The sequence below is a fragment of the Apis laboriosa genome, unplaced genomic scaffold (assembly GCF_014066325.1).
Source record: "Apis laboriosa isolate Shangri-la unplaced genomic scaffold, ASM1406632v1 scaffold42_cov153, whole genome shotgun sequence".
NCBI classification, from domain to species: Eukaryota; Metazoa; Arthropoda; class Insecta; order Hymenoptera; family Apidae; genus Apis; species Apis laboriosa.
Genome location: NW_025223257.1, coordinates 360,339 through 386,414, shown reverse-complemented (window position 1 = coordinate 386,414; position 26,076 = coordinate 360,339). Strand labels below are relative to the sequence as shown.

The window sequence follows — 26,076 nt, the reverse complement described above, 5'->3', positions numbered from 1 at the left end:
TTATAAAATACATTATAATTCTACGTTAAAATCTTTCACATTAAATCTTTTCTTTCAAGATGAATTTATAAAAATATTTTTACATATCATATTTTCCCCCAAGGATATTTGCGAATACAATACGCACGATTGTTAATTAAATTGAAATTGCATTTACGAGGCAAACAAAATTTCCAGGAAAATTTCCAGGGTAAACACGAAGAGAATAGTTCTGCCATTGATTTCGCGTTTACGTTCTCATAATTTACTAAAGAATAAACTTGCAAAGATTTGTATTGAAAATTTATATTGTAAAAAAAAAAAATTTATCCATTTCATCATTTAACGAGAGAAATAAATCTATAAATAACTAAAATACGAGCTTAAAATCTGAATGAATAAAATGGTACCTAGGTCATGTGCGTAAAAAAAGTCAAGGGATGCGCTTGCGCGGATGTTTGCACAAGCCTGTACAAGGGAAACCGGAACAACGTAGAAGTATAGATTGCTAATGCAAGCACGGCTCAGACTCAGTCCTCCAGCAAGCTTCATTGAGGACTTGTTGATCCCGAGAAGAGACAAGAGTTGATCTTTCCAGGTCGATTTACAAAGAAATACTAGCAAGTGAAGAAATTCGTAAGTTTAAGAATTTTTTAAATTTACAAAACCGACAAAGGAATACTTGCCTGTTCTTTTCGTAAAATTGTTTCAACTTACGAACAAAAATGTTTGAAAACTGTCATGAAAATATCCATTATTTTCATTATTTTTTATCATTGTTAATAATTTTTGTCAACGTCAGTTTAATTTCTGTAAACAAAAACAAAAAAAAAGAAGGAAAAATTATTTAATTTCAAAATGGAAATGTAAAATATTTATCGTTGAGAAATTTTTATGTGATGCTACACGTTTGATTTGAAATATCTTTATTTGAAAATTACTTGAATTTCAGAGGTTTCAAGAGCGATATACTTACATGGGACAAAAAATGTACACGTGTGTTGCATTGACCGTCGTTGCTCTAATAAGCACGATGCACTTTGGTGTCGAGGCATGGGGTGGTCTATTTAATCGTTTCAGCCCAGAAATGTTATCGAATCTTGGTTACGGTAGTCACGGTGATCATATAGGCAAATCAGGATTGTATCAGGTATGAACAAAATTTTTTATCAACCAACCAAGTTTTCTCCAATGTCGAGATATCTTCACACATCAAATAAAACTGCTTTGCAACTTTGCCGCAGTATTACCGGTGTACGATCGATATATTATTTTCATAGAATTGTGCGCTTTTCACGTACGCATTTATTTGCATAACGATAGAATATCAGGGGAAATATCATTAAATTTTCATTAAAATCAATTATTAATCCGATGGCTTGTTTTAAATTTGAAAAATTGTTTCAAATATCTCATTTCTAATGTACAAATCAAAAAGATATACATGCTATCCATCATTTCTTCTATTTTCTATTTCATATATTAATAATAATAATAATAAAATATCATGCGTTTCATTTCAAGCGTCCATTATCTACCAGTTATGGATATTCGTATGACTCTCTAGAAGAAGTTATACCATGCTATGAAAGAAAATGTACACTTAACGAGCACTGTTGTCCGGGTTCTATTTGCATGAATGTCGATGGAGGTAACTATCATTCTTCGTTCTTCCCCCATTGTTAAATGATTTTTAGAAGACGCAAACTGGAAATTCCTCTTCTTGAATTATAGATGTTGGTCATTGCGTTTTTGAATTGGGGCAAAAGCAGGGAGAACTTTGCAGGAATGATAACGATTGCGAAACTGGTTTAATGTGCGCCGAAATTGCCGGTAGCGAAACTCGTTCGTGTCAGGTGCCGATAACTTCCAACAAATTATATAGTAAGTAAAGATAAATCTATGGCAAGTGACGTCATCGATGTATTAACCGGTCAGAAAATATCCTTTACGCGACAAAAATTCAAAGATGATCGATAAAATAACTACGTCAAATGAATCGTTTCTTACGTAAGAACTATACGTTATATTCCATTTCTAATTATATAGAATATCCTATTTTTAATTAATTACACAGATGAGGAGTGTAACGTGTCCGGGGAATGCGATATCAGTCGCGGTTTATGCTGTCAGCTTCAGAGACGTCATCGACAAACGCCAAGAAAGGTAATTTTATTTAAAGATAAAAACATGAGATATTTTTACGCAGAAGGATTATCATCCCTACGAATCTTCTTTCTTCTCACTAGGTTTGCTCGTATTTCAAAGATCCTCTGGTTTGCATCGGACCAGTTGCAACGGACCAAATAAAATCGATCGTTCAGTATACTTCTGGCGAAAAACGGATTACTGGACAGGGAAATCGTATCTTTAAACGTTCCCTTAAGGCTCCCTTCGCCTAAAAGCTATATTGTTCCTCATGAACTGGTGAGAATGAAAGGCGTGTCTAGATAAATCGAATCCCTCTTGTCATTACACTGAAAAAAAAAAAAAACGAGAAAAAACTTAAGATGTAAGTCTGTTATTTCGAAATTTCCTAAATTGTTTCGATGTTCGTAAGTCTGTCAAGAGTGGAGAAATCACAAACGCGCTTTTTGATTGTTTTCTTCCAAATATTACGACTGAAAAAAATACGATACATATCAGAATAGTCCGTCTTATAAGATTATAAGGTATTATTAAATATTAGTGAAAAGAATTATACAGCGTGTTTTCAAAAATTGAATTTAATAATCGATGAATAATGCGTAATGGATGTGTGATAGAAGAGAAGAAGTTTCCTCTTTTACTATTCTTACTTTTTTCCCACTCGTCTGGTTAAACATAGAAATTAAAATTTTACGAAATAGATAGGAATTGAATAGCTGGGATCTAAATGATAATAGTGATAGAAATGTTAGAAAAATTGTACTTTATATATTAATTGTAAAATCATAATTCTAGAAATTGATTTTAGTAAAATTTTGTTGAGAGTTCTTTGAAAAAAAAAAAAATAGCTTTTACTTGTTTCACTCTGTACTTATTCATTTTATTTCATTATCGAAATCTACGATCTTAAAAAATTCCTGAATAAAGTTCCCTAAATTTATTCTTAAGATATCTACTCGAATTATTCAAACGCACAGAAAATAATATATTTTAATTTTTTCTAATTCTCAGAAAGAGATCAAATATCCTGATATCAATGATAGAATTATATATTTTTCACGAGGAAAAGTTGAAACATTGAAATGATGTTACACTATTACATAAATGTTAATGTCTACACGTGAATCGCGTATGAGAGTTTGCTCGATTGTATCGAACATTTAATCTGAAGAGTTTTCAAAATCTTCGTCGGTGTCTAACAAATGTAATTATATTATTAACAATAAGTAATACTGTAACCAAAAGCAAAACATTTTAATTAACGCGAATCGAGAAAGAAATTAAAAGATACAGCAATAAAGTTTTGCTTTGCTAGTCTAGATTCTAAATTATTAGAGATACGTATGTACGTAGATTTTTAGTAGAAAAACTTATTCAAATGTGAATTACTCGATTAAACATTTATTGTGGAAATCTCTAAATATTGTTTGTGGGAATCGCTCTATTGAATACGTTAAAAATGTGGAGTTAATCGCTTCGCATTAAATGTTATTAAATATCCTATTAAATATAATATAATTAAAACTGGATATATAGATGAAAATCGTTAAATGTTACGTTAAATGTTGATGAGAATCAAGATTTTAAAAGATACATATGATGAAAGAAAGTATTACTTACGAACATAGTTATGAAGATAAAGAATATAAATGAAGCAAATGTTATAATTGTAATTTACAAGAAACCGCAGTGTTATTTTAAACACTGTCGCGAAGAACTATTTGATGCGTAAAGTACCTGTTGCGAAATTTGGACAACTCCTCGTTTCTATGCTATTAATGCTAGTCGAGAGTCCAAACACACAAAATGAAGAAAACATATTTCTCGTTACACGATATTATACTTCCAGCGTTGATCTTTTATTATATAAGAGAATTCTAATATATTATATGAATGCCTAATCCATTAAGAAAGTTTTAAATGTGAATGTTATATATTATGAGATATATCTTATTGAAATTATATTTTTATCTTTAATCAATATGTATACCTAAACATCATATACATATTTATATATTCATATATTTTCCGTAAACATATAATTATAAAATTAGAAATATAATTATTCTCTGATGCGTCGTGCGTAATCTCATATTAATCGATTATTTTCGAGATGATTAATTTGCAATTATAAGAAATCAACTCACTGAATATCTAATGCGTGAAATTTAACTCTAATTTAATTTACTATCATATTCTACTATCATATTAATTTCTTTCTATGTATTTAATTTATCATGTATTTTTTTATTATTCAGTAATTATTATTTGAAAATGAAGAAGAAAATTAATGAATGAAAATAATATATATATATATATACATATAGAATAGTAAGTTCCTTCCAATATGAAAAATTTAAACAAAATTCATATTGTTTGAACGTACGACACATTGAGGGATTACAGGCAATATGGCCTGGAATTAAAAGAAAGTACCTCTCATTAAATGAATTAATTCCAAAATAATTATATGTCTATAACTATGTATATGTAATGTTCAAAATTATAATACAAAGTTGTAATAGTTTAATGTCAAATAAATTGTGATGCATATAAAATACTTAAACCTATCTTTTGTTCATTTTTTTCATCATTTCTATAAAATATATTTTTTTTATTTATTAAATCTTTTAGAAATATTTAAATCAAATATTTGAAAAAATTTTTATTAAATTTTTATACAATTTGAATAAACAAGAAGAGTTAAATATGTTATATTTCTTTTGCTATTTATTTATCTTTTACAATAAAAGATTACATCTTTCTAACTATTTATTCCAAAGGTTTTTCAAACAATTTAAAAAAAAAAATTTGTAGATTATGATAGTAATTTTTGTTTTCAAGTTTTATCCTCAAATATACCTAACCCAGAATATTCGAGAATAGATGGCACTACATGCTTATGAACATCCGTTATGGGCAACAAAATGGTCGCGTAGTTTTGACGACAAAGAAACGTAAGTTTGTAAGTTTATAAGTCTTTTCGTTATAACTGCTTTAAACGTAAAGTCCAAGTTTCTTGGAACAAAATGACTGCAATACCTGGTACTGTGGCCTTTGATGAATACGGTCGGCCTTTTATTATTCTTCGTAACCAGGAAAAGCAAAAACGCCTAACCGGTATTGATGCCATCAAGGTATTCTTATATTATTTAAATAACTTTTTTTTCACTTCAATTATAAAAGTAGTAAAAAATTTTTCTTGATATTTTCTCATGATTCTATTGAACTAAAAAAATTAAAAACTTTTGTTAACGATTAATTAAACTGACCACGTGAAACGGCATGGCGACATTTTAAGCTTGCCAGTTTATTCTGAAACGGCTAGAAATATTATAAAAATATGAAATCTAAATTAATAATATATTACACATATTTAAAAATTATATCTTATAATTATTATTATAATTTTTTTTCATTTTAATCAATTTAATATTTCAATAATTTAAAGAATTGAATAAATTTCATTGGTAATGATTTTTATCCATATATGGATATTATGGCTTCTATGAAATAATTTCAGTAGAATCTTGAGATTTATTCAATAATATTATTTTCATATGTTTTGTAAAATACATTAATAATATCTTTAATAAATGTTGAATATTTGCAGTCACATATTTTAGCAGCTCGTGATGTAGCCAATATTTTGAAAACTTCATTAGGTCCTAAGGGCCTTGATAAACTAATGGTTAGTTCTGATGGTGATGTTACTGTAACAAATGATGGAGCAACAATTTTAAAAAATATGGATGTGGATCATGAAATTGCAAAACTAATGGTTCAATTGTCTCAATCCCAAGATGATGAGATTGGAGATGGCACTACTGGTGTAGTTGTTTTAGCGGGTGCTCTCTTAGAACAAGCAGAGCAATTACTAGATAAAGGAATTCATCCAATCAGAATAGCAGATGGTTTTGAAATGGCAGCAAAATGTGCAACAGATCACTTGAAAATGATTGTACATGATTTTGAAGGTACTCCAGATAATCTGGAACCTTACATAAAAATTGCAATGACCAGTCTTGGTTCCAAAATGTAAGAAAAATATTTTATTATTATTTAAATTTAATTTATGGACAAGAAAGAATAATTATTTCTCTATTTGTTTTAGCATCAATAAATGTCACAGACAAATGGCAGAAATAGCTGTAAATGCTGTATTTGCAGTTTTAGATCCTGTTGCACGTGATGTAAATTTTGAATTAATAAAAATAGAAGGGAAAGTTGGAGGCAGATTGGAAGATACAGTTCTAGTTCGTGGTGTTGTTATTGATAAAGATTTTAGCCATCCTCAAATGCCTAAGGTATAATTAGTTGAAAAAAATAACATGTATTGATTTGAAAAGATATTTTACTTTGCCTGATGATGAAAAAGAGAACAGAGAAGGGTGAAAATTCAAATAAATTTTTTAGTTTACTTGTTTTTGGGACTTTAAATTGTTTCTTTAGTTATATTTTCTTAACTTTTGAAAAAAATAAAAGTCTCTGTTCAAGTAACTATTGAATAATTTGATCTTCACAGTGGCTTCAATGATCAAAAGATTATGAGAGCTGAAGGCATTTTTTCTTTTTTTTTTTTTTTTTAATGAAATATTTTATTGGATAATAAAATTTTTAATAAATGATCGTTTGTTATATTTCAGAGGTTGGAAAATGTTAAATTAGCTATTTTAACATGCCCATTTGAACCTCCCAAACCAAAAACTAAGCATAAGTTGGATGTCACTTCAGTTGATGATTATAGAGCATTACGTGAATACGAACAAGAAAAATTTATTGAAATGGTGAAAAGGGTTAAAAATGCTGGTGCAACACTTGCCATTTGTCAATGGGGATTTGATGATGAAGCTAATCATCTTCTTCTTCAGAATGAATTACCTGCTGTTAGATGGGTTGGTGGCCCAGAAATCGAAGTAAGTTTTGGTTTTATATGATTATTTTGTTTGCCCAATAATGATAAAGTGCAATGAAAGAGCATAAAAGTTAAGATAATAAGTTAATTTAATTTTTCGTAATTTAATTTTTTCATATCATTAGTACTCTATTGTAAGAATGAATATAAAATTTTCTTATATATATATTAGTTAATTATGTTCTTTTTATCATAACTCTAATGACCAATAGATTATGAGATCCTGAAGGCTTAATTTCTTTTAAGAAATTAAAAAAGAAATCGTAAAATAATATTAAATTTTTTCAGTTAATAGCTATCGCTACGGGTGGACGTATTGTTCCTCGCTTTGAAGAACTGACACCAGAGAAACTTGGTCATGCAGGCGTTGTTAGAGAATTAACGTTTGGTACTACTAAAGATCGAATGCTTGTTATTGAAGAATGTAAAAATTCTCGAGCAGTCACCATATTTATCCGTGGTGGAAATAAAATGGTAAGTAATTTTTAGAATTCTTATAAAAATAATGAAAGCAAGGAGAATTTCAATGATATTCAGATATATCTAATTGACCAGACACCTTGCAAGAATAAAACATTATGATATTTATTTTGTTGTTCAATTTGAATCAATTTAATTGAACTTTTTTCTTTAATGTTACATTTTTTTTACTCTATTGTTTTTATTTATTTAATATAAATATATCAATTTATGAATTTTTTTTATTTATATTTTTAGATCATTGAAGAAGCAAAACGAGCTATTCACGATGCATTATGTACAGTTCGTAATGTAATTAAAAATCAGAAAATTTTATATGGAGGAGGTGCTGCCGAAATTTCTTGTGCTTTGGCATGCGCAGATAAAGCTAATAAGATCAGTACTTTGGAACAATATGCATTCCGTGCATTTGCCGAAGCTTTGGATGCTGTACCTATGGCACTTGCTGAAAATTCTGGCCTTTCACCTGTAAATACTTTAGCTGATATTAAAGCAGCACAAATAGCTGAAAACAATTCTTCTTTTGGTGTAGATTGCTTAAATCGTGGCACTTATGGTACGTATTGAACTTGCAATCATTTTTCGTTATAATATGTAGAAATAAATAATTATTTATTTTTTCAGATATGCGAGCACAAAATGTTATCGAAACATTGACGAGTAAAACACAACAGATTTTATTAGCTACACAATTGGTCAAAATGATACTTAAAATTGATGATATACGTTCACCTAGTGATGCCGGCGATGCTGCCTAAAGAAATTGCATATTTTTTATTCCAATATTATTGGATTTTTCAATATTTCACCTTCCTTGCTTCTTCCAAGCTTCATTCACATTTCTAATTGATGTATTAAATTTAATTAACATTTTATCGTCGGTATAAAAATGATATTTATGTAACAGCATTGTGATACGAAATAAATAATTTTACTTTCGTCAAAATTTATTTCTTTTTTTTTTAATTTCCTTAATTTCTTATTAGTAGTATATACAATATGTTAATTAAATAGTAGGATCATGTTTTTCATCAACGTTCGTTTTTATTTTCATTGTAGGAACAAATAAATTTGTCACATCGAGTCAAGGTATAATTGTGTAGACAGATGTTTTTTTCTGTACAATTCGGGTTATAGGAATTTCGTTAGAAATTATTCCATAGAATATATTTGTGAAACGTAAATACAGATCGATTAACGTAAGAAACAGAATTTAGTTACGTTCTACTAATAAAATGGCACAAAATACAATTGTTTGCACATTTATAAATTATATTATAACAATATTATATACCTCTATCTTTTCTCCTTCTTCTATATTGCCTCTAGTCTATGGAAATAGACTTCCTAGGCAGATTTCCTCGTATCACAAAATATACAATCTATCCCAACATAACTTTATATCTTGCCTTTCTTTTTTTACATAATAACTTTTACATCTTCCATAAATTTCTTTTCTTACATACATAAAGTTCATGCTTGGAGTTGCAATATTTTACCATAATAACTTTTGATAGACTAACAATACCGAAAAACAACACATTTCTTAAACATCTTTAATCTTGATAACAACGTTTCTGTACTTTATAATACAGAATTCGGCACTTCGTTTCATCGTTTATATTTGCATTCGTATATCTCACTATTCTTGTTTATCGTACGTCTAATATTTTTATCCAATTCAGATGTTATATAAATTGCAAGCTCCAGCAGAGCCTTATATCAACACCGTTTTTAAATCTTGACGTACAATCTTTATATAATATTAACGAAAATTGTCACAACGAAATTTTTAATTTAATATTTTTATAAGGAAGAATAGGAATGATGTTTCATAAAATACAAATTACATGAGTAAAAAAAAATATATAAAATGTATCGATGACCCTTCTCGATGCGTTATCTAATTTGACAAAAGTAATGTAAGCCCTTATCTGTTTCTTTTTTTCTTCCTTTTTTTTTTTTTTTTTTTTTTTTTTTTTTTTTTTTTTTTTTAATAAATAGGCTATATTATTTATTAGGTTGTTACTCAACTAAAAGTTATATGCACAATAGGGTCTCTCTAATTTTTTCCATTTCTATTTTCTATTAAACTTTTTTGAGCATGGGTAAATGAAGTACTTCCGGTATTTCAATATCTTCTAATCGAATATCTGATGGATTGAATGGAAATCTTACTGGATACGAATACATAAGATCCATTAGCAGCTAAAAAATATTTCCAATCAATTATTTTTCTATTAATGTAATGTTAATAAATTGGAGAATGTTTAAGATAAAATTCACACTTACTTGTTCGTTGTTCTCACCACGTTCACTCAATTTAGCCTGTACTTTTTTAATGAACGAAACTGGCACACGCGTTTCAAAATCATCAGCGGGTGTATACAAATTTAAAATTTTTACTATTTGGTTCGCAGTTAATTTGTTGCACATTTCACATACGGAATTTACGTCATCATCTGTTTTACGAGCTTGTAAAAGCTGTGCTGCTTGTACAATAGGCTGAAGCGCTTCAGATGCTGGTTCTAATCTTCGATCTCTTGCCCATTGCTCCAAATGACTTAAATTATATCTACAAAATCAAATAAGAATGGTAAAGTAATTATGTTAAATGAATGTAGCAAACTTTTACAAACCTTATTTGCATGCCCTTTGTCCAGTGACAAAGTTCATTCCTCAGAAGCAAATTATTTAGAGCACTAGCACACATGAAATAAAACAATTGTTTGAAAAGTTGTACAACGATCTCAGAATCAACACCATGATATTGAAGAGTTTTATACACTGAAGTAAGTTCATCAAGAAGTTTGTTAAGCTTTTGTTGGGTTGATTCTGGCTCTTCTCCCATAGAAGATGACCTGGGTCTACCAAGTTTATTAGAATTCAAGCCAGATATGGCTTCGTGTTCGAGAAGAGCGGGCACAGTTAAAGCCTGAATTCTTTCTTTAAGATTCGTTATAATATTATTAAAAATCCAGAGCGCTACATTGCTTAACACAACCCTGTATTCGCTTAGATCGAAATTTCTAAGACACTGTTCATTCTGTCTTGGAGTATTCTCAATTTGGAAAGGTTTGTCTCCGGAATATTGTTTCATACTATGTAACAATCTTAAAGTATTACTGAACCAGAGCACACTGGAATCAAAGTCTTCACGTTTCTTAACTACACGTTTTACGGCATTGAGATAGCCTGTTAACAGCAATCTCACTTTTTCATCATCGTTTATACAGTCTGTATGTCTTATACACATGAAAAGAATATAGGCTGGCAAACCAGGAAGTAACGTCACCGCAACTCTAGGTTTCAAATCTAGAAAGAACGAAAATGGTTTGAAAAATGTTGGTATCATCTAAAATATAAAAAGTTAATTGAATTTACCGATAACAAGATGACGTATTATTACGTTAATATCTTCTCTTCTGAACTCGAACATTCCCTCATAATCTCTCTCTTTCTTTCGAATAACTGGCAAATTACTTCCATTATCTGCTGTTCCATTGCCAGTAGATATTATTGTGGAATCATTTACAGATTCTGTAGTATCTGGTACTATAAAACAGATATTAAATGTTTATTGTTCAAATGATTAATTTATTTAAAGTTTAATATCAAAAATAAGACTGAAAATGTGCATAAATTGAAATAATTGAAGGATAAAATAAAAAATATATATAACAATTATTTTTGATCGTGAACAATGAGTTTTTTTTAAAATATTTATGTATAAATGATAAGAGCTAGGGTGAGTTATGGTTCGCAAAATTCAATGAAAATGAAACATTCGACCACACACTCACCAGAGCCCCTTAATATACAAGAGCGATCTTTATGTTCCTTAGCATCATCTCCCTCATCTTTGAAAGCATTTAAATATTGCATAATTTTAATACTACATTTTATTGAATTATTTCTTATTATACGTAATACTTTTTTTTAGAGTGTTAAAACAAAATAAATTCGTTTGCTTGTTAAATAATCTATACTTACAGCCTGCATCTTTCAAACGTTTTGTAAGTATTTTGCATCGTCTCTTAAACTTTCTACATTCTTCGGCCATTTTATCATATTTTTCTTGTAATCCCTATATGAAATATTAATTAATATTATTATTAAACATTTTATCGATGTTTTATTTTCTGATAAATAACATGTACCAAGTTTTCAGATGTCAGCCTGGCAATTTCGTGTTGCATGTATGCCTCAGTCTGAGTCTGTGGCGATTTACTCAAATTTACAGAAAGTAATTTCTGTTGTTTCTCGATTTCTTCTTGCAATCTATCAATTTCTGCTCGCCATTCATCTCTCTGTAATCTCCATCCTTTCTCTTTCATTTGAAGTTCATCTTCTAATTGCCTTTAAATAGACATATAAAAAATAATTTTTAAAACATCAATTTTAATCGAAAAGAACTGAAAAAAACTAGCACTAAATCATAATAAATGAATAATGTATTAGCAATAAATATTATTTAACGCATTAACAATAAATTTTGTTGATTTATTCCGACTATAAATCGTATAAAGATCGCTAAATGGATCGCTGATTAATCACGGCAAAATATCTGCTCAACTCACTCTCTTGAGGCCATTGTTTTAAGTCTACTGAAAATTGAATTGCATGCACAAACGACAAAACACGATTAGGTGCTTTTCTTCCGTGAAAAGAAAAATTAGATAATTTAAGAAATCTCAAATTACCTATTAATTTTTTTCTGCGCTTCAAAGGCGAGTACTAATTCTCCATCTTCATTTATTATGTCCACGTCACGACCATAATTTGAACCTAAGCTCTTCATTCTTCGTGTATTATCCGCCAGTACGCTACGCAATTGAATGCATTCTTCCCGCCTTCTTTCAAGCTCTTCTTGAAGTGCATCGAATTGTCCTAAAATAAAAATTATTCATCGTATTTCTTTTTTTCTTTTTTACTTAATTTATATTTTTAAAAATAATATACGATCAAAAACAAAATAAATAAGTAAATAAATAAAATGAAAGAGCAAAAAGAAAACAAATTTTTCCATAAATTTTTTATTGCTTTTATACGTTATAAGTAATTAAACATCGAGAGAGGTAAAATATAATATGAACTTTTATTATTAAGGTGAGAGTTGTTTTTTTTTTTTTATTAACGTTGATGTGCATATGAAGTATATGGATAACAAGAAAAACAAAAGCAAAATTTATAAAGATGCAATATATTTAAACATCACCATATAAACCAAGCTTTGTGGTTAATACAGTGGAAAATAGAAAGCCACAATAGAAAAATAAAATGGACAAAAATATTGTACATTAAAGATAGATTAAATAAACACAAATGAAAAAAAGAAAGCAAATTACAATAATCGATAAATCATATAATGGATAAACTCTTTAGCTATGTAAATTAATAAGTTACCCATAAGATTCTGCTGTGCTCCTGTTACGCCTGCTGAAGTCATACTTCTTCTCAACGAACCTAAATCTTTCTTTAATTGAGCATTTTCCATTTCCAATTCTTGAAGCTAATAAAATCAAAAAAATATTTATCATTCAATATCGTTATTGCGCTTGCGACCTATTAACCACATAAAATTACCCTAAATGTATCTTGCATCCTCGAAGTTTCTTCAGGACTATCACGTTCTAAATCTTCCACCATCCTGATTAATCTTCCTTTCTCTTTTTCAACGTCCTTCAATTTTTGTTGCAATTTTAAGACTAGTCCAATATCTACTGGTGCATGTGTCGGTCCATTTGTTTCGGAGGGTGATTTATTCGTTTGAACTTCTCCATCGGGAGGACTGTCTGATCTTTGTTGATTCCAATCGATCGTTTCCAATCGTGAATAAGGAGCCGAAGAAGAAGCAGTCGATCTTACTGATCCGTAACCCAAATCCTTCGAAAAATAATATAACATTGAAACGTAAAATGGAAATAAAATAAATCTCGAAATAAAAATATGATAAAAATAAATTTTACAATGTTTTGATCATCTTGTGGAAGCTCCGTAGATACAATTTGTCCACTGCTGCTGGAAGCATTACTAAGAGAACGAGAATGTGCAGGAACATGCATAGCAAGTTTCTGCTCTAACATTTCTGCATGTTGCTCCAATTCGTGATATTCCTTCAATAATTTTTGATAAGCGCCACGATCCTGATCCTGATCCAGCAGGAGAAGATCTTTTTCTTGTTCTAAACGATGCTTCAAATCTTCCTCAACACCACGTTGATTGTTCTTCAACTTTTCAGTAGCTATCGACAATTCTTTTCGTAACTTTTCAATCTCATTTTGAAGATCTATATTTTGCTGTTCTTTTTCTTGGACATTTCTCTCTTTGTCCTATATAAATAAAATAAAATAAAATAAAAATTTAGATTTTTTTTTTTTATACAATTTTTCTAAAACATTTTCCAACAAAATACCTGTAATATATCCATCTTTTCATCTCTCTCAACTTTTACTATATTCTTTATTTTTTCTAATTCTTTTTCTTTCTCTACCAATATAACGTTTAATTTCTTATTTTCCGCATCTACGGATTTCAATCCTTCGAGTTTGTGTTTCAAATCTATCATTTCGTTTTGAAGATTTTTCAATACATGATTCTCTTTCGTCTAAAAAAACGAACAGATCCAAACATTTCATTTCAAACATCAAGACATCGATATATATATGTACATCTAAATTCTTAAATAAGGAATGATTAAAACATACAAGTTCAGTGATCTTTTCCTGTAACGTCATGATCTTCTTCTCCAATCCCTTATTGAGAGATTTCACGTGTTCCACGCTTCTCGCTTCAGCCTTCAGTCTCTTGAACACTTTTTTCGCCAAATACCTTCGCACATAAGACTGGACGATAATAATATTTCTCAATTTCTTCTTGCACGCCATTCTTACAAGATACCCTCTGGCGAATCTTTGAATCACAACTGCGGCTGCATTGTCCTTCATCCGTTCGTACTTTTGTCGCGCTATTTTTCCTCTCCCGTATATTTGAATACCAAGAATTGTGCGCTTTATCTGAAGGTATCGGCGTCTCTTCAACCAACCTTTGACGCGAGCTTGAATTTTTATCGCGGCCCTTTCTTCCCTCACAGCTTGAGCTTTCTGCCTCGCGATATAACCCCTTCCATACCTTTGAAGACCAAGCACAGCACGTCGAATCTTCTTGTACCTGCTACGACAGATCAGGCCGCGTACCGTTTTCTGGATCATGATACAAGCATCCCGCTGTCGTTCCGCCCGTAATTTTTCTAAATAAGCCACTTGGCCAGCGCGAAAAAGAACCTTCGTCTTACCGAATTTAAATTTATCATCGTCCTTGATGTACCTGAATGAAGAAATTTCATTTTGTTCGTTTTTGTATTCGATCGAAATCGAACGGAGAGAGAATAAATAATAGCAGGTGGAAGATAACGATAACGAGGAACAAACCTCCCCAATATACGACGGGATGTCTCTTTGAGATCGTCTCGTCGTATATCCTTGAATTTGCACAGGCATCTATATCTGAGAAAGAATTCGTTATACGTTCTTTGACTGGGGAAACCAGCCGCGGATATTCTAATCGTCTCTAGAACTCCGCAAGCTCGCAATTGTTGTACAGCGCGGACTGGATTGTATTCAAAAGCTTCCTTGGAATCGTTCGGCTTGATGCAGCGCACGTAATGCGGCGTGGTCGCGTTCAACGTCGACATCAGCATGTTTAACGAGTCACGGAATTGCGAGCCCACCTGAAAAAATTTCGTACAAATTTTATATTGTTGATTGATTAAAAATTTGTCGCGGGAGAGATTTGCAATTGAAATTCTCTCCCTCTCTCTCTCTCTCTCTCTCTCCCCCTCCTCGTTAAACTTACCGTTTTTTTATTTTGCTTAGGCGTGCTTAATACCGGTTTTTGAGCGGATACTTTTACTCTCACGTTCGGCACTACAAGCTTCGGATCCTCGTCGCTGAACAATTTCTTCAATAACTTATTCTGAAAGAATAGGAAGAAAATGTACGTAGAAACATGTTCCAACAATTTCTCTGTGTAAAAGTCATTATGCATTTTACGTACATCTCCGTTTCGCAGTACGTCGACCTGTTCCTCGATAACGGTGTCTCTGTTTTTCTCTAAAAAACCAGTCGCTTCGTATTGCACGCGATCGGCAAAATGATGAATCAAGAAAGAGGAAGTGCCGAATCGTGGTTTTTCAAAGTGTTTCGACTTTCCACACTTGGAGTACAGTTTCTCCGCCCACGAATTATCCGAGCCTTTTGGCATCTGCGCGAAACGTGTACATGATAATTGACGATTAAGATCGTTAAATATCGAGGGATGATCAGAGAAATTATTACCCTGCACTCTTCGTCCAACAAATCAAGGATGCCCAGTTTCGTTTCGATAAGATCGATACAGGGTTGATTGTCATAGAAGTCTATGAAAGTCCATTCGATCTCCTCCCTAAAATATTCCTCCTGCTCCAACTTGAACACGTGTTGATTGAACTGTTGTTGCAACTTCTCGTTCGCGTAATTTATACAAAATTGTTCGAACGAATTGACCTCGAACGTCTCGAAACCGTAAATATCGAGAACACCGATGAAACATTGGGGTTTGTTCTGCGATTGGAGGGAATTATTGATACCAGTTACGATCCAGTTGAACAATTCCGCGTAAATATGCTTGGCCAATGCGTCTCTGGCACCGATCGCTTGCTCCACGTTCATCGGTTTCAAAAACACTTCCCTCATAGACACGATTTTTCTATGGCACAGCCATTTCCTCATCGCGTTCACATCGGTGCCCAATAGCTCGCACATCGTTAAAAGATGTTTGTCCGCAGGCTAGAAAAGAAGAAGAAGAGGACGAAAAAAGACGACAATAAGGTGTACAAGTTGTCAGAATGCCCATTGAGATGGTGCAATCGATATTTACGTGAATATAACTGGTCTCGGTGTCGTTTTCGTTGTTCAACGTTTGGTTATCAGAATTCCCTATATTTACGTTCCCTAAATGTATTATAGCCGCCAAAATACGAAGCATGTCGTCCTGTTGTTTGGACGAAAATCCAAGCATGGTGAGGGCGGTTATAGTCTCGTCGAAACACACCAAATCGTCCACGCCATCGATGAAAGGATTATTTCCTTGATTCAGATAGTGAAATTTATTCTGATGGCCTAAGTGCAAGTGTGGAAGCCGCGCAGCGGCCGCACACATTTGATAAAATATATGATAATTCCTTTCCTCGTGAGTCTACAAATTAATCTACGTTTCACCATTCCATTCACTCGCCAATATCGATCGTTATTAATATAAGGCATACCTGAAACACGACTCTTGACTTTTCGAGCAGATAAGTTCTCATACTGGCCCCGGTTATGTGATAATACTTGTTAAATTGAATCTCGATGAACTTGCCGAATCTCGAGGAATTATCGTTTCTCGTCGTCTTCGCATTGCCAATGGCTTCCATGATCGGCAAAGAGGCAAGAACTTTCTTTTCAACTTGAGTTTCGGTCGTCGAACCACCGACAGTTGCGAAATATCGCATCGTATACTTCGCAGACACGGTTTTCCCGGCCCCTGATTCTCCAGAAACGATGATGGATTGATCGTGACCTTCCCTGCGCAAATTTATCATCCAAATCTCTTAGAAATCTTGAACGATCACACCTTTTTATATATATATATATATTTCACAACAACGAAAAATTCTCAAAGGGAAAATTTGCTTCGAACCTTTCCAACTTCGTGTAAGCTTCCTCTGCGACGGCGAATATGTGGGGCTCCAAATCGCCCATCGCCTGCCCCCTGTACGCCCATATCGTGTCGTTCCCGTAAATCGGCAGTTCATTGTAAGGGTTGAAAGCGACCAGAACGATACCGCAATACGTGTAAATACAGTGTCGCTGGAAACGTATCTGAAGATTGTAGAGGACAGCTGGCTCGTGAAGGAACGACAACGATGTCAAATTGTTCTCCCCTATGAGTATATCGGGGTTCCTTAACGGTGGCAAATCGGTATCCGATTTTATTTCCAAGATTTTCGTTTGATTCGACTCGTCCGTACGAACTTTTAAACTTGGTTGATTTAATTTATAATCCTCCAAGAGAACTGCGCCTTCCCAAACTTTTTCCGGATGTGGTACCCATACTCTACCACCCTGAAGAACATACAATTTTTTTCTCCTTTGAATTATACTCATTTTTTTTTTTTTTTTTTTTTTTCATTCTCATTAAGGTCAAGTAATTATCAACAAAGATACCTCGCAAATCGTTATAGAATATCGATATAGAAGTTTGAAAAATACTTTGCACTATCATCGTCGTTTCATAATTTAAGTTTTTACAATGTAACAAGGAAGCATCGCCTCGAGATATGGCTCCAAGTAGGTAAATTTTTTTTTTTTTTTTTTTCTTTCCTTTTCTTTTTCGTACGAACGAGCTCGTGCGAGTTAATTACTCTTAGCGTCTAATTTTCCTTTCCTTTTCAAAAGATGACCCGTTTTTCTTTTCCGCGAGCAGTACGTATGAAAATGAGGTCGGTAATATGGCATATCGATTTCGACGCCGAATGCGCCAAATCGGGATTGGTTATCGCGTTAGAACTGTCATTACACTTTTATCGCGAACGGTCTCTTCCGTAATATTGAAAAAAAAAAAAAAAAAAAGGAGGAGGAGGCGAATGTAATAACTATGAAACTACTATGATAGGTAAAAAAAAGTCTTCCAAAGAAAAAGAAATATTTTAAAAGGCGATGCGAGAGGCATAGAAAAGAATACGATTTTTTTTTCTTTCCAAAAGATGAAGAAATATATGTAACGGTTTTAAAAACATAATGGTTCGAACGTGTCTCAAGATTATACAAATGAGAGACAAAATGTACTGTTATCGAACAAAGTGTAAAGACAGAAAAAGGATTACGTGATCTGAAGAAATATTAAGCAACGGTATATAGTTCACTGCCTTCTTGAACTTCCTTGTATTTTTTTATCATTGTAATTGAAAGCTACCTCGAAGTGTACATTGAGGACGACAAAATGTTTTATATCACAGAACAGTGATATAAAGTCTGAATCAATTATTATGATAGTAAAAAAATGAAAAGTAATCGTGAACAATTAGATCTTAGCGTGTCAATCATTTATGCAAAACGTTGTTTGAAAAATGATTGAAGAAAAGAGACAGGTAAAAAAGATTCTAGAAATTTAATATAAATATAATGTAAATTAAAAATTGCATCGATATTTTAATTAAGAATAATTTATAATATAATATTTGAGCGTAAGCTATCTCTATCAAAAAACTATCATCGAGCCAATAATTACAACTTTCTCAACAACAAATTGGAATACTTTTTCTTCCATGAAATTATTAACGATTAACCTCGAAATTGTGAACATCATCGTATTTAGAACCGTAAAACGTGCGCTATAATTTAACAATAATGCTATATCGCGCTTAATATAATTATTTTATTTTTCCGTTTTGAGGTTAGGTTGAGGTCGATTGCTGACATTGCAATCTTAAATTACACAATTTTTTTCGAATTAACCGCATTAAACCAATCTTCGAATCGACGAATAAACCAACACCTACGAATATTATAATCCGCAACGTACGAATAAAATCAGAAACGAAGAAGACTCGAAAACACGTGCATTTATAACGTTGGACGATGTTATCAAAAAGAAAATATTGATCGATAAAATTGACCGATTAACCCTCTTCGCCATCTCAACGTATATTCATACATATTTTAGAAATTCACTCCACTATTTGCTTTTCGAAGAGTGAGCGGCCGATGATTCGCAAAAAGATCCTATCACTTTAATCCCATAAATAAATTCTATCCTTTCTCTTCGAATAAACGTTCGATTCGGTTGACTTCGTTCAAGCGTATCACAATTCCCATACTTTCTACGTTACGTACCAAATAACGATTACTCTCAGAAATGTTTTACTCGCGTAAAGGGAAAAGAAAAAGTAAAATCCTGCCGGGTTCCCACGCAGCTTGTTAATTGAAAAGGTGGACAACAAAATAAGAGCGAACTGCACGCGGTTGAATCGCTAAACTCGAAGATGAGAATACGCTTTCCTCTCTCTTTTTTTTCCATATTAATTAGTGTTCCCTCAACCTCGACTTCTCTCGCACAATTCTCCGTAAATTATGTAACTCCGTAATTAGATAGGCAAATCTTCATTCATGAATATTTCGTATCTTGATTAAATTGAATATCTTTCTTTTTCCTTTTTCTATATCAAAAAATGTATCGATAGAATTCACGAAAAGATACAAAAGAGTAGTGGTGCGGTAGTAGTAGCATCGCACAGATATAAGGGAAGCTTCGGCGCCTGTAAATACAGCAGTCATTCGCATGTTGTGTCTGAACTTTGCCAACCGACTACTGATCTACGGCTTCTGTCGCGTTCCTACCTACGATTCGTTTCAATATTCGAGCAAATTTTTATCATATACCGTAAAAAAAAAAAAAAAAAGAAAGACAAATATCTTTGATATCGTTCGTCATATTAACAATGAATTAAAAAAATAACGAAACGTATTTGAGCGTGATTAATCGAAACAACGATTCAAAGAATGATTGCAAGATTTATTTTCCATTGTTATTTATTTATTTTTTTCTCGAGTTTATGTAAAATGAAAAATTTCACACCGACTACTATTTCAATATATCGAATTTATAATATTCATGTAAATGAAGAAAACGGAAGATAAAAGCCCATAATCTTATCTATCACGGCGAAACCACTCCAGAATGAATCATTTCGCGACTACTCCCACAAAATATTATACAAACAGATATAACGATCATGGGAAGGGAATTCATCGAATTGAAAACGTGAAAGAATCTGTTGCACGCGCATCTCGAATTGTTTTGTTCGTTTATTGATCAAAATGAAAGCTAAGGACACGGCGGAAACCTTTCTCTTGAAATTAAGACCGTAACGTAATAAAGTAACACAATTGGTATAAACATGCGTTGGTAATGCATATATGCTTGAAATTACAACGCGTCGTATTCCCTCCAGCCTTGGTTCCCAACATAATTTATGATCGCACGTTCGTTTGTTCGACATGCTTCGTGCGACTACTTTTCCATCATTTTTAATATAACATTTGCCGATGCTTGCCCTTTAACTATCTGTGCCATGTGTATAAAACGAAAATGAACTTTAACATTTCATCGAATTCCGTGAAAAGTAGTAAATTTCATCTTAAAAAAGATACAAATGCAAATATCAAACATTATTTTTTCAATCTTTTATTATCCATCTAACTTTTCAATTTAACGTCAATAACGAATAAACGATTTTCGAGCGGACAACAAAATAAAAATAAAATGGAAAAAGGGAAAAAAGATTTGGGGCCAAAAATCTTTTGGCCATGATTCTTGTTGCCAAGGCTTAACGTTATTACGGTTCGAGCAGTGAATTTAAAGTGCATTTAGAGCATCATGCTACACTTGGAAACCGCTTGACGTCGCGTCGTGTTTGTCGTTGCAAGATCGATCGTCGTATAGCTCCTGAGAAAGGTGCCGGGTTCTCCGTTATTGAGAATAACCGGGTCAAGTTTCCCGCCCACGTATATTTCTTACCACGTGCACACGTTCAAATTGACATCCCCATCGTGTCACATGTGCATCCCAGTAGTTTCCCTTTCGATCGACTAACACAAAATTTATATCCATTATCCGTCGTCCAGTTATTTTTCAAATGCATCCACTCCACACGTGTCGTTAACAAAATCAATTATGAAGGAAAAAGTGGAGTTGCTATGGATGTAAATCCAGATGAATGAAGGTTTCCGTCGAGCTAAGTTTACAAGCGTGAGAACAACGAGCTTATGCATACTTTCATCCTCATTGAGCAAGATCGCGAAACGAGAGATGCCTTCGTGGGAGATTGCTACGAGGAATCTTCCTTTCCTTTCTTTCTTTTTTTTTTTTCTTTTTTTTTTTTTCCCTTTTACGGAGACTGCACAAAGGACAATCGTAACATCGCGTTTGAACCAACCGCGATTAAATTACCGCGTGTCGAGATCGTCTGTCCTCGAATTAAAGTTCATTAAAATCGAAACAGCAACGTCACGTGGCATTTTTTGAAATCCGAAGAATGGATTCGTCGATGTGGGGAGGAGGGGAGGAGGAGAAGCGCGTGTGAAGAAACGATAGTGGAAAATATTCCCTTGCAATCGTAACATCCGGAATAACTCGTTGGCAATCGTCGCGATTGACGACGACGACGACGACGACGAATCTCGAAAGAAATCCTCCTTGACCTTTCAGGATAAAATCTCAAACGCTCAAATGGAATTTACGACGAGTAACCCCCGCCGTTTCCTCGTGACGGGGCACGAGAAGAAGCGAGGAGAACGACCTATTCCAAGACGCGTTTGCTTTTCTGTGTCCCGAGAGAAAGGGAACAGCTTGCTCGTAAGCGAAGTCTAGCGATCACGTTCTTCGAACTGATCGTGCGAGCAACAGTTTCGAATGGGGTTAGCTTACCTTTAAATGTAAAGGCGCGATCGGGGCTACGGTTCGTGTTTCAACCCATTGCATAATGTAATTTCGTTATTTCCTTGTGCCTCGAAACCGGCTAGAATAATATCTGGACGACGTTCTATTTTATTACGGGTTCGCCTGTCACGTACACGGGCTCTATATGTTTCGAAACTGGTTCGTAAAATGTTTTTATTGCGCGATTTATATTATATAAGCGATTATTGAAAAGAATTATCATAGCAGAACGTTAAGAAAAAAAAAAAAAAAAATTGCGCTCGTGTACGATTTCGTATCTTTCGATTCCCAATCGAAATTCGTGAAATTCGTAAAGGATGACTAAATCAATACAAGCGTGCAAGCGATAGCTGTCCCTGACTTTTAGAAATAACTATACAGATGTAATACCCGTTAACCATTACGGATATATTTTATTCCACTTTTAGTAAATAGTATCATTAAAGAGGCAATATCGTTGGAAAAACGACAAAAATTGCGATATACGACCTCGGACAACCCTCGTAGTTCACTTGACCAAGGCAATAAATCAGCCAAGATGGAGAGCCACGGTACGACCTTAAAGGGGCAGGTTCGAGTTGGATTAAACTCTCCTTTTCGTCGACAAGGTATATTCTCGCAATATTCCTTTTACATTTGTGCATTTTCCACGCAATGTTCTCACAATACGATGATATTTTCGAAGAATATTATCAACCGAGTTGACGCATCGCATCTTAATCTTCACTTTTTTCTTTTCATAATGATTCCGTTTTCAGATTATATTTGGAAGATTATAATTATAATTACGAAATTATATTTCAACCTCGTGAAAATCTTGTTTCCAATATCAATGATTCGATATCAGCGAATCGTAATTTTAATAGATTAACCTTAGATACGTTCGGTATTTCATGTTTAGAGATATCGAATGCTTTGACGCAATAAGTGTCATTGTCAAGAAACACTTCATTTATACACAATAATTGTTATCATGGTCGTCAACCTACTTGCGATCGCAGCACCTGGTTTTAAAGTGAAATTTAGGTCTTGAGCCTCCAACCATCCGCACGACAATTATTGATTTTTGTTTTGAAAAGAAGTACGTTTGGATTTTAAACATGTTCGTCCCCTGTATTCTCTGATTGCTTTCCGTTATGAGTCAGAATTACAACTGACATGTGATTTAAAATAGCAGAGGATTTTCACCTCTTCTTGTAAACATGAAAGTATAGTCAAAGACTTGAAGACGCTAGTGTAAAAATCCAAAGAAATGAATATCTTCTGTGAAAGTGGCCAAGCATAGTTTGGGAAAGACACCTTCGTTCGAATCAATGATGTATACTATCTTTGAATTAATTGATATATTGTCTATCCTATAATTTTCTCAAATAATTAATTTTGTACATTGTGCATCAGCGTTGGAAAAAAAGAAAGTTATCTCCAATTTTCAAAAATAAATCTAAAATCCTTCGTTTCAAAATTTAAACGATGTGCTTTAAAGTTTTCTGAACGTAAAAATCGATATTGCGCGTACGTAAATTCATATAAATTTGAACAGAAATATAATAATGTAATAAACAAGTCGAAAATCATGACCAATTTACTCGTGTCAGCTGTTTATTCGAAAACAAGAATCAATACTGTAATTTGAATAAAAAAAAAAAAAAAAAGAATGGAAGTATTTGCTTCTTTTAAAACCTTGATAACTCCAAGGAAGAATTTCACATATGTTTATACAAACTCTACTACACGTATTTATCCAAGAAACTCTGTTTCTTTGTTTGACGACAGCAAATTCTTTCTCTCGGAATTTCAAAAAGAATATGCAAATATCAGGATGAACTCTGCACAATACAAAATTATATATTAGTAATGAACATCTTCAAACTACATTTGAGATTAAAGTTTTTTCTATAATTCGACAATGACGTAACAAATTCTCATTTTTTAAAAGAATAAATCTAACTTACGATACTTACGATACGCAAATCCAAAGTAAAATAATATTTCTTGCGTTGTTCAATGGAAGAAACCCTTCACTTCTAACTTTTTAAAAGAAATTTCACGAAATGGCAATTCGAAATGTCAACAGGCAAACTGGTCGCAATGTTACTAAACTAGTTGCCATCGCAGAACTGGATCGGAGTAAATACCTGCGATGGTCTAAACTGGTTCGTACCTTCACGTATAACTCCCTCGTAGTCATCGTTGTTGGTCCAGGTGCTCACCTGGGTCAGGTCAGGTACAAGCGAGAAGAGCAGCACCCACAGGCACACACGATTTCACTCACACACGCACACTTAGCACAGATAAGAATACCTACGACATTTGTCGTCCAATTAAAAGTTATACGCGCACTATAAGCACAGTGATTTTCCTTCGACTGTACGATACATTTTGATGTCACCTGAGGTGCGGTCACGGCATGTTTCTGTTTTTATTTTTTCCTTCTTATTCTCTGCTCCTCTCTTCCTTTGGCTTGGTTTCGTTCAGCAATCCTAACGAAAATCGACGTATCACCGATACAATAACGAGACTCGTGAACACTGTTTTAACACTGTTTCCAATTCTACGATATTGTCCCTATCGTTTTTTAAATTTTTCAGTACAAATCATCGATAATGGACCAATAGAAAACGAATTTTCGCGAAGGCCGTACTTCCACGTAAACGTCGCACGACGGCACTGCCACCAGCTGGTTCGTTATCGGGTTTAGATTCGGCGCCCCTCTACGTCACCTTGCACGACAACTATCCTTCGGCTCTCCAGCCGAGTAACCTTTTCTTTCCTTGTTTTTCACATATCTTTTGACATCTCTCTTCAACGATCGATATTCGATTTTAACGCCATCTCGCAGACAAATCGAGAAACCTGATGCCGGATTTTTTATCTCATATCGGTAAATTATGTATTATATTTTTATAGAAATGCAAACATATAAAATTTATTTATTTTTTATTACAAAGTCGTATCATTTAGAAATAAATTTTAAAGCGAATGCTTTAATGAAATTAAAATTAAAAAAAAAATATTAAAATATTTATTTTAACGATTTTTATTAGTTATAAACATTTATTAATTAACTCCTTCGATAAGTTATCGGTATTGTATAAGATAAAAAATCATTAATAATATTTTCATTTTTGTTTTTGAAAAATATCTTTAACGCTTGTTTATCAATATTCGTATTTAAAAATGTAGCATAAAAATAAATTGTAAAAATTTTATTCCAAATATTTTATAAAAATATCATAAATTTATATCCTAAATTATCCAAATACTATAAAATAAAATTTTCTACTTATATATTCGAAGAAAAACAAATTGATGAAGATATTATTAATTTAAAATTACACGTTCGCAGCCAATCAGCTCATATTATTTGGTATATAATTTATAATAATATAACTATACAATGATATGATTATGAATTGTATATCAAATAATAATGATTGCCCAGGTCTCACCTCGAGGAGGTTGCTGCGAATTGGAGACCTATCCCTATCCACGTCCCATCCACCCTCCTTTTACGAAAAAATTTATTTATTTTCAAATGAATTCTCCTTTTGGTATACATTTGCAAAATGTTCAATTCTTTGATCATTGTGCAAAATAAATAACAAAAGGAGTTTTTAAGGAAAACCGACGCGAGAAGCTAAATCTGAAAATAAATTTTAAATTAAATTATAAAATAATTGCATAAGCTAAAGCATCCCACAAAGCATATTACTTTATCTACATAAATGCTAACTACTTTTAATTAACATGCATTACAAAACTACATGAAACTTAAACATGCATACACTACAAAGCAAACTACAAAGCAACTTAAAAATATTCTTTATTTTAATTTCACTTATAACTATGAACTTAATTTAACTTATAACTACCCTCCCCAATTATAAATTTAACTTAATCTATTAATCTCTTCTTATTAAAACTCTTTTCATAAATATCTATAACATGAAGGGAATAAAGAAAGGGGATATTGCAGGGAATGAATATATATTACCTTTATCATATTTTTGATATACTTTGAAATACTTACACCT

At 32.5% G+C, this 26,076-nt stretch overlaps 3 protein-coding genes across 4 annotated transcripts; 2 read left to right on the top strand and 1 right to left on the bottom strand.

The window, feature by feature from the left end:
- The first annotated feature begins 474 nt into the window (after nt 1–474).
- On the top strand, nt 475–4,685 carry LOC122716077 (prohormone-3). Its single transcript, XM_043938798.1, has 6 exons — nt 475–615; nt 932–1,129; nt 1,504–1,630; nt 1,714–1,863; nt 2,057–2,145; nt 2,229–4,685. Exons 2-6 carry the CDS (start codon nt 956–958, stop codon nt 2,379–2,381), a joined length of 693 nt encoding a protein of 230 aa, XP_043794733.1. The 5' UTR covers nt 475–615; nt 932–955; the 3' UTR covers nt 2,382–4,685.
- Nucleotides 4,686–5,049: 364 nt separating this feature from the next.
- Nucleotides 5,050–8,468, top strand: LOC122716204 (T-complex protein 1 subunit epsilon). The gene is made up of 7 exons (XM_043939078.1): nt 5,050–5,264; nt 5,741–6,165; nt 6,242–6,434; nt 6,774–7,043; nt 7,331–7,516; nt 7,760–8,078; nt 8,147–8,468. Exons 1-7 carry the CDS (start codon nt 5,157–5,159, stop codon nt 8,278–8,280), a joined length of 1,635 nt encoding a protein of 544 aa, XP_043795013.1. The 5' UTR covers nt 5,050–5,156; the 3' UTR covers nt 8,281–8,468.
- A 76-nt stretch (nt 8,469–8,544) lies between these two features.
- Nucleotides 8,545–24,742, bottom strand: LOC122716203 (unconventional myosin-Va). 2 transcript variants are annotated; one of them, XM_043939076.1, is made up of 21 exons: nt 24,204–24,742; nt 17,243–17,667; nt 16,827–17,127; nt 16,439–16,756; nt 15,859–16,347; nt 15,578–15,784; nt 15,377–15,496; nt 14,953–15,251; nt 14,230–14,848; nt 13,938–14,129; nt 13,492–13,854; nt 13,109–13,408; nt 12,929–13,034; nt 12,226–12,412; nt 11,683–11,881; nt 11,516–11,609; nt 11,326–11,382; nt 10,907–11,077; nt 10,162–10,837; nt 9,815–10,097; nt 8,545–9,730 (listed from the first exon to the last, which is right to left on the bottom strand). In XM_043939076.1, exons 1-21 carry the CDS (start codon nt 24,228–24,230, stop codon nt 9,611–9,613), a joined length of 5,553 nt encoding a protein of 1,850 aa, XP_043795011.1. In that variant the 5' UTR covers nt 24,231–24,742; the 3' UTR covers nt 8,545–9,610. The 2 variants fall into 2 exon arrangements, with proteins under 2 accessions (XP_043795011.1, XP_043795012.1); XM_043939077.1 differs by lacking the exon at nt 11,326–11,382.
- Nucleotides 24,743–26,076: the final 1,334 nt, after the last annotated feature.

Coding starts and splice junctions, on each gene's coding strand:
- LOC122716077 (XM_043938798.1), top strand. CDS start 956: ATGGGACAAAAAATGTACACGTGTGTTGCATTGACCGTCGTTGCTCTA. Junction 1,864..2,056: donor AACTTCCAACAAATTATATA/GTAAGTAAAGAT, acceptor TTAATTACACAG/ATGAGGAGTGTAACGTGTCC. Junction 2,146..2,228: donor ATCGACAAACGCCAAGAAAG/GTAATTTTATTT, acceptor TCTTCTCACTAG/GTTTGCTCGTATTTCAAAGA.
- LOC122716204 (XM_043939078.1), top strand. CDS start 5,157: ATGACTGCAATACCTGGTACTGTGGCCTTTGATGAATACGGTCGGCCT. Junction 6,166..6,241: donor ACCAGTCTTGGTTCCAAAAT/GTAAGAAAAATA, acceptor TATTTGTTTTAG/CATCAATAAATGTCACAGAC. Junction 7,044..7,330: donor TTGGTGGCCCAGAAATCGAA/GTAAGTTTTGGT, acceptor AAATTTTTTCAG/TTAATAGCTATCGCTACGGG.
- LOC122716203 (XM_043939076.1), bottom strand. CDS start 24,230: ATGACTACGAGGGAGTTATACGTGAAG. Junction 13,409..13,491: donor CACAAGATGATCAAAACATT/GTAAAATTTATT, acceptor TATTTTTCGAAG/GATTTGGGTTACGGATCAGT. Junction 11,383..11,515: donor ACGTTTGAAAGATGCAGGCT/GTAAGTATAGAT, acceptor ATGCTTTCAAAG/ATGAGGGAGATGATGCTAAG.